General features: G+C 45.2%; 1 protein-coding gene across 3 annotated transcripts in view; it reads left to right on the top strand.

Moving 5' to 3' along the window:
* The first annotated feature begins 6,032 nt into the window (after positions 1 to 6,032).
* LOC149330442 (fibronectin-like) overlaps positions 6,033 to 8,907 on the top strand; it is a 41,214-nt gene continuing 38,339 nt past the window's right edge. Inside the window, exon 1 of one of the 3 annotated variants that reach the window (XM_089561010.1) lies at positions 6,033 to 6,484. In XM_089561010.1, the coding sequence (XP_089417136.1) occupies positions 6,401 to 6,484 (84 nt within the window). In that variant the 5' untranslated portion in view covers positions 6,033 to 6,400. The remainder of the gene's footprint in view (positions 6,485 to 8,907) is intronic. The other 2 variants (XM_089561012.1, XM_089561011.1) reach the window with 2 other exon arrangements.

Here is an 8,907-nt window from a genome sequence, read left to right as displayed (position 1 = left end):
CCCCAATTAATCCTTGTCCTGCGAAACTTGCAATCACCATGTCCCTGAAAACTTCCTAATCTCATCTGACCCCCCCTTCACCCAACCTAACTCTGTGCAGCCCCCTGCTACCTCGACACCCCACCACCTTGCGAGTGAGCATATACCGGTTGACACCCAGACATCATCACACCTCAGGTGTGAAGCCGCTGCCAAAGATTTGAACAGCCACGGGGTTAGACATGGCATTGCTCGCTGACGAGTCTCTACTTTCGGTGGTGTCGAGTAATGACCGTACTTGCTCACACGACTTATGCGAAAAGCCCGTCTTTGACAAAGATAAGTTGAGCGCAAATGGGGACCTCGATCCCGTGCGACAGGAGCTCCTGAAGCTCAGAGCTGACGCTCTGCGAATGACAGTGTACTACAGTGCGTGGAACTGAATTCGCTGCGTTCGAGATTTCGCGTTTTTCACTAATGAATGCAAGATGACTAGAAGTAGCGTAACAGATGACCGGCAATTAGTTTTTGCCTATAAGAAAGATTTTGAAGCCTGAAAAAGCATTCTCTATGCAGAGGTGGAATGCAGCCTCTACTCGGATTGCTGTTTCTGCCGAATTACGTTTTGAATAACTTATAATGTATTACGAGAAGATACCTGAAAATATTTAAGGTGAATCTAATTTCCGTAGAGGGCGAGAGTTAACCCGGTTGATTTCTAAACATTTTTTTCCCTCGAAAACCGGGAACACTGGAAGTATTTTGCCGTGTTTGAGGCTTTCGTCACAGAAAAATAATGAACCACAACCAAAAATGATCAGCGCTGCACTCTGCAGAAACTTATCTAACAAACTACGCAAAATTCACTGGAATTTCTTTCATAGGTAAAGAAATATCACTGTGCTAACTGCAAGAAAAAAACTGAATAGCGAAATCCTGGAGGGAAGTTAAGGATATTTTTCATACATTCTATACTGTGTCCGTGCACTGTGCGATATAATAATATTCATAAGCATTAAACGCACCCTGCACAATATTGCTGCTAGATTCAGCACATCTAAGTAGGTTTTTTCGCTTTAATTGACGAAACTTGTCTTATGCGATATGTATCAAACGCGGGCAGCTACTACTTGTGAGGCACCTAATATTCATGTAAATAAACAGCATATTGCGTGAAACCGGCTTAATAGGTGTTATAATGTATAGCACATAGCCCTGGGCTACAAATTAAGGCGGCTTATACATACATTCCCATTCGCATTTATGCTCCTGAAAATGCAAGACAACGCACATTCTGAGGCAAGCTAAAATGTTTTAATGCTTTAACGTTTTAACGAAAATCCTGCACCGCGGTGCGATGCTCGTGATAGTGGTAATCCTGTAGTTTTGCACGGGTGAGTATAGTTTATTATTTCATGTAGATTTATTCCTGCTTGAGAGGTGGTGGTAAGGTGAGCATCCAAAGTCGGGGAGACGTTCGTAGCCGATGGTGGACATTTTAATGTCTGTGTCAGTCCCCGACCTTGGGCCAAACAGTTTGGCCAGTTTTGGGCAAAGGTCGGCTCAGTTTGCGGCTGATTCTTGCCCAAGGTTATAGGGAAATTTCTTTTTGCTTAGGCCACAACTTTCCTCAGTCAACAACGGTTTTATTTTAAGAGAACTTCTTGCTGGGCTAGTTGGTAATTCATTGTAAAAGTAAAGGCGCCAAAAAACCACACACACACACACAAGACAAGAGAACGGGACAGAGCGCCACTCACAACTAGTTTATTTTTCACACCACAGATACATATATACACACTCTTGTCTCTTGTCTTGTCTTGTTCTCTTGTCTTGTGTGTGTGTGTGTGTGTGTGTGGTTTTTTGGCGCCTTTACTTTTACAACGGTTTTATGTTTTTCTTTTAATCGTTCCCAACATATTTCTTAACTGCTGGAAGCTGGTAGTGATTAGTGAGTCTGAAAGACCTGTACGTGCCGTACATGAGAGTTCCTTCTGGGCAAAATAGTTCTCATGTGCAGCATCGCGCGGCTTAATATATGGTTTGGAACTTTCATTTGCTAACGAACGCTCTAAAGAAGTATAACAGCCGGCTCTGCCGTTCAAGGCGATGGAAGTTTGGAATACTCCAAACATAAACACGGTAACAAGGGTGTACCCCGCCATCCATTTCCATGGATATGCACACGCCGCGGTGCCTTTGTAATTATGGCGTTAGTCTCTAGAGCCCATGGTTGCGGGGTCGAATCCACGACCGCAGCTGCCGAGCTGCAGTGGCCGCAGAATGCAAAAACTCCTTATTCTGAATGACGTCCATGCCCACTAAACAACCCCAAGTGGTCAAAATTATCCTGGTCTTTCACTACAGAGCCCGTCACAACTCGCACGCTGCTTTAATGTGTTAAATTCCATGTATTCCATTCCTGGAAATTTACCTCATCATTTAATCTCTTTTACGCAGGTCCCCTCTCAGTCCACTCTTGTCGCACTAGCTCTTCACAATGTGCGCAGCTGGGAACAATTGCATAGATAAATATTTTCAAAAGGTACGTATTACGTCGTCTCCCCTCGGATTTCCCCACCTATCGTCGTCCTTCGCCAAGTTCCGCTGTTAAGATGCAAGAGCGCGTCAATGGTGACAGTTTTTTCTCCTTCGGTGCGAAGAGATAGGGCACGGGGTGAAGATAACACGCAGGAGATAAGCTCAACGCGCACCGAGGACACCCTCCAACAATGCGCGCAGCTATGCGCTTCTTCTAACGCGTCGTTTATCGTGCCAACTACCGCTGATGTCAAGGCTCCAGCCACTCCTCCTTTCAGGGTTGTTGAGCTGTGCGTACAGTCGGCAGAAAAAGTTTGTGATGCCGGTGCTCAGTAATGCACTCGTAGCGCTGCCTTGAGAACTCAGTCGCCTGGAATTGACGCCGGCAGATGGAGCTTGCATGCACACAAAATTTCACTTGACTGGCCTGATGGTCTGCGCGGAAATAATTTTCTTTTGGCGCTAATCCTCATCTCATTCACTCTTCCTGCTGACTTTGGGTATACAGAAATCGATGCACACGCTCAATGTGTGTGTTTGCGCATGCTAGTGTGTGTGCTGTAAAAAAAAATACATTGTTTTTAACCTGAATGGTACCCTTGTGAAGCTTACCAACCTGAAACCACTGTTGTAAACCTGTTTTAGTTATCTGTGCAGCAAATTTCCTTTTGACCTGAAAGGTACCCTTCTGAAGGCTACCAGTGAGAAACCACTGTTGTAAACCTGTTTTAGTTATCTCTGCAGCAAATTTCCTTTTGACCTGAAAGGTACCCTTCTGAAGGCTACCAGTGAGAAACCACTGTTGTAAACCTGTTTTAGTTATCTCTGCAGCAAATTTCCTTTTGACCTGAAAGGTACCCTTCTGAAGGCTACCAGTGAGAAACCACTGTTATAAACGTATTTAGTTATATGGGCAACAAACTTTTAACCTGAAGGGTACCCTTTTGAAGGTAACCAGCTCGAAACCACTGTTATAAACCTATTTAGCTATATGTGCTACGAAATTGCTTTTGATCTTAAGGGTACCCTTCTGAAGGTTACCAATGAGAAACCACTGTTACCAACATACTGACCTGTGCAACAAATTTTAACCTAAAAGGTACCCTTCTGAAGATTACCAATGAGAAACCAGTGTTTAAACCTATTTAGTTATATGGGCAACAAAATTGCTTTTAACATGAAGAGTACCCTTCTGAAGGTTACCAGTGAGAAACGACTTGTACAAACCTATTTAGTATTTTAATGTGCAACAAAATCCTTCTTCTTCAGCAACTTTGTCATGCGTCCACGTTGTCCGCTTCTTGTCAATTCCCGTCGTTTATTCACCCCGCGTGCGGACAAGTGTCTTTTGGTGAATTCTAATAACAGATCTGGAGTCGTCCACATGCTCCGCTACGTAATATCCCACCCAATCTGCAGAGGAGAGCCCCTTCCCCGAATGCGCTTTTAGAACACGTGGTATGCTCCGGTCGGGGCGAGCTCGGGTACTTCTGGCGTGGGCGGTGAAGGGATTACCCGGCATTCATTGCGCCACCCTGCGGGAGTCCTATCGATGTACAAGACGGACTTCGGCTTCTTCTACTGTAACAAATGCAATGGTGAATGCGCATGCGCACTGGTTCTTCCGCGTCAACGTCTCAACACAGATCCTCAGCACGCACTCACAAGGATATATATCCACGGCTGTGGCCAGAATGAGGATCGTTTCTCAGCGGAATACTGTATTAAAAGGTGAGCCGGGAAAGATGCGGCTGAGGGGCTCAAGGGGCTGCCGCTATAGAAGGTGCACGTCATGCAGACTTGCTGTGGATTTCGCTGCAGCTGTTAGGATTGCTCCTCAGTGTGGTTTTCACTCGACAGCAGCTTTCAACTTGCGGCCGAAACACGCGGACTACGCTCCTTATTTTCCGTTAGAATTGCCGTGCTTCGATAAAAGAGCAGGAAATGGTGTTCCGTAGTTCATTTGCGTCGGGAATTAGCGGCATTATCATGTTTTAATTATTAAAAATGCGTTGAATCAAAACCAAGAGTGACCTGTGGTTACCAAAATACATACATAAAATACTAAATGCCCAGTCAGTTAAGCAAGCTTATTGGAATGCAAAATGACGCCTGAAATTGTGTCCGCTTGTGAGTTCATGCATGAGAATGACAGCTGAGTCGTTCCTCTGAGCGTTCGTGCCTATTTAAGCGGACCTTATTTAGCCTAAACCTTACCGAACCCAACCTGGACAAAAACATTTTTGAACAGAAAAGTATGAGCACAATTTTATGATATATTTTAAGATTTTACTTTAATAGTCAATATATCCGCAGATTTCCCGTCGACAGCCTTCCATTTTTTTCTTATGAACGTTTTTGCTATCGTCAAAAGCTCTGCCCTTTGGTTTTTTTGTTTTTTGCCATCTTGAGCTGTTGATGCTGTGGTTCGGTTTATGGGAGTTTAACGTCCCAAAGCGACTCAGACTATAAGGGACGCCGTAGTGAAGGGCTCCGGAAATATCGACCACCTGGGGTTCTCTAACGTGCACTGACATCACACAGTACACGGGCCTCTAGCATTTCGCGCCTATCGAAATTCGACCGCAGCGGCCGGGAACGAACCCGTGTCTTTCGGGTCAGCAGCCGAGCGCCATAACCACTGAGCCACTGCCGCCGCGGTAGCTCAGTGGTTACAGCGCTCCGCTGCTGACCCGAAAGACGCTGGTTCGATCCCGGCCGCTGCGGCCGAATTTCGATACAGGCGAAATGCTAGAGGCCCGTGTACTGTGAGGTGTCAGTGCACGTTAGAGAACCCTAGGTTTTCAAAATTATCCCGGAGCCCTTCACTACGATGTCCCTCATAGCCTGAGTCACTTTGGGATGTTAGCCCCCCCAAACTATCAAACCAATCATATGACGCCTGAAGCTATCTAAAGAATAGTCATTTTGAAAACTTTAAATGTGACGCCTTACTCAGCGCAGGCAGGTTATTTCAAAAGTACAATAAAAGAGGCTGCCAGCTTGCAAGCATGACTCTGTGTCCTGAGCTGCGTGTGGTGGTTTATATTTCGCTTAAATGTCCGCGGCGTCATAATCTAACCACTTGGTATGTTTTTCCATGGCGCTCAAAAAGTTTTCCATAGCCGCTCTAAATACGCAGCGATAGGCTATGCATAGTTAGCTCAGGTAGACGTGTGCATGTACAGTAAAGCACATGCACTGATGCACGCATCATAGGTGAAATGTCATTGTCATGCCACGGCATCCTTAAACATGGACAACTCTAGAAAAGAAAATCAAAGCCCGCCCACGCGTGACACGTCGGCGCGACGTCAACCCTAGTATACACCGGTATTGGCCGATAATCGCTTCACGAGCCAGGCCTTCCCCGAGCGACACAGTTAAAAACAATGCGCAGACAACAGCAGTTCCGCTGTGTTTGACAAGCTCCGTCACCGCGTATCACCGACACGCGTTCGCACGCGGACAGGAGTAGAGGCGAGGGTTCGACTCCCTTCCCTTCCTCCCATCTTTCACTTCCCTTCGGGCTGTAGCGGCATGTGCGTTGCCGGCGTATGGTGCAAGGGTGGATTGGCCCAACAACCCGGCGTCACATCCACAGCCGGCTGCTTCTGCTGCTGAGAGAGCGGGTGTAACTTTATCTACCGGTAGACTGAGAAGAGTGAGGACGGCATTCGAGCCTCCCTTTCCTCCTCGCCCCTCGAGTATATATGCAAAGCCGGGGTGCTCGGAAGCTTCAGGAGGGAGTCGGCCCAAGCGCCGCTTTTTAGTTCACGATTGGGGCACGGGAGACCGATGCGGAGTGGTGTGTAACACGGAACGAGAATTACTAGGCGGCGGAATTAGGAGGGCTGTTTGCTTTGTTTTTTGTTGCGCGATGGCCCGCCATTTGGAGGTGGCGAAATGGAATCTCTTGGGGATGGCGTTTGTGCTCTTCGTGGCAGCTATGGATCACGCTCAGGTGAGTAAATATCTCGTCACCCTCATTTCTCATTAAAAAAAAAACTGCTGTCCTAGCTCAGGCTAGAACGAAAGGGAGCTGGTAATTTCAAAATCATGTTGAAGTATGCCACGCCTGCATGCAGTTCGAAGTGTGAAACGAGAGTGTCAGAGTTCTTAAATTCTGAAAGGGCAACTCTTTGACCTCCCTGACCCTGAAATTTCGGCCATCATAGTTCTGATTGTCGCGACCTACGGAAACGTGTCGCATCCTCCACGTACTTCTCACATCTTGCCTTCTCCCTACAACGGTTGCCCTTAATTTTACGTAATTGCCGTTTAGATGGAGAATTCTGATACGAAATGGTACCAACCGGTATTCTCTTAAGGTGTTGTTTATCTAAATCGAATATTTTTTTTTATTTTATGGTATGCCTCAGTTTTTTAATTTTTTTTTCCATTTCTGTAACGATGAAAAAAAATCTCTCAAACGCAGAATAAAACCACAATGAATTTTTTTTTTGTTGTCTCTCGGACAAGAGATGTCAATGTTGCCTTTAACTTTGCATTTGAAGGATGTTCGTTGCCCCTCATGCCTCGTATTCAGCGCTTTAAGCTTGATCTTTATGTGTATGAAACTGTTTATTCAATAGAATTTGCTTTCTTTTTCGCGTTGCACTTGTGTTTCTTTAGTTTTCTGTTTCTGACTGCGAAAGTTTCCACCTAAGTAGCAAGCTCATTTGAATGCTTTTCTGGTATACTGAATACATAAAGATAGAAACAGAACTCAAAATGAGGACAAGGCAATATAATTATCTTCATTTATTTATACACACCCATAAAACAAAGCGCTCTAAAGAGAGGGAGGGGGGGCTGGCAGAAAATCAGTTTAAAAAGCACGTAACGCTGCAGTATTAAGAATGATCAGTGTCAGAGCAGTATGCAATAAATTGCACTGTACTGCATACTACAGAAACTGCCGTCTAAACAACTTCACGAAGTACGTGCCAAGTGAGATTTTTTATACCTGCCGAGTGGGTACTTTCCTTAAATAGATAGTCCATTCAACAGTCATTGAAAAAAACATCCGTAAGGCGGGTTTGAGCACGTTCATGACCTACGTCGGTTAGTCTGAATTGACTGTGATTTTGAATTTTATGGCAGTTTGAATTATTTTACTAGATTCTTTTTCCCTGGAACTCGGGGACGAGGAGAGGCATTATACCAGGTGTTAAGGAAGAACGCAAATTTTTATAAATTGGTTTCTTTTAGATAAAGAGGGCACTTTTTTGCGGAGCAGTATTAACATTGTAGGCGGCAACCAAAAAACGGGCAATTAATGTTAAGTTGCAAAGTGATTAACTAAATTCCAATACTTCACTTTTTAACTCTTACCAATAGGCTTCTGGTTGCAACTGGGGTTTTTTTTACCTTGTCATTAGTAATAGGCATACTAGTTTCGAAAACACGATTGCCCTCGCCTCTGTGCCTCAACAAAGTTTGGCCATCTCCCGTGCAATTTGAAAACTGCGCGCCTGCAGTGCGCGCGGAGTGATATCCGTCAAATGCGTCACTCCGTGACACTTAAGCCACGTGACTTTTTATGTCCTGCTTGCGCTGCACTGCTCAACGCTCCTCACTGTTCAAGCCAAGGCGGGGCCGAGTAGGTGATGTGGCATGCTCGCCATTGAAGGACCCGTCTGGATGGACGTCGCTGCGTGCGCACCACAGGCGCGTGGTTTTCAAATTGCGCGGGAGGCGGCCGCACTTTGTCGAGCCACAGCGGCGAGGTTAATCGTATTTTTGAAATTGTAAAAACTAATAAGGCTATTACTAATGACAAGCTAAAAATATCTCATTACAATCATACCCTTATCAAAAATTGTTAAAAAGTAACTATTAGAATTCAGTTAATCAGTTTCGCAAAAGCATGATTCGCCTCTCAACTGGTGCCCGTCGACACTAGTATTACTATGCCTCGAAAAGCGCCTCTTTACGATCCAAAACCTGTCTTTAAAAGTTAGTAGTGGTCTTCGATGAAACACCTGGTAAGTATCCTGAAGCCCACTGATACACGCTTCGGCAGTATAAACACCCAGAGTTCGCACACATTGCTGCAAACTGTTCAGTCAGTCAGTTTCTCATGGCAGTAATGGAATATTGCCAGGTGTTACAAAAAAGAAGAAAGGGAGGGTAGAACGCCGGCGTTCTTTCTCCAAATGTTGTGAAGCTTGCACTACGTTTGAAGCCAGTGCTGAATGTTTCCTCCGCTCACAGTAGGGCACTAAACTTGTATTGACATTGAAATCGGTCATCTCAGTAAAAAAATAAGGCGGTACCGGAGAGTGCACATTGTCTATTTTTTGTTGGCCTTCATGTGGTGTAAGTATTTATGAAAGTTTTTTTTTGTCTGTATATTATGACGGGTTGCTCCCCGTAACGCGT

This window comes from Amblyomma mixtum, chromosome 9, assembly GCF_055824585.1.
Source record: "Amblyomma mixtum isolate Tamu chromosome 9, ASM5582458v1, whole genome shotgun sequence".
Lineage (NCBI taxonomy): Eukaryota > Metazoa > Arthropoda > Arachnida > Ixodida > Ixodidae > Amblyomma > Amblyomma mixtum.
Note: the sequence above shows the minus strand (reverse complement) of the source record. Positions and strands in the feature narration are given on the sequence as shown.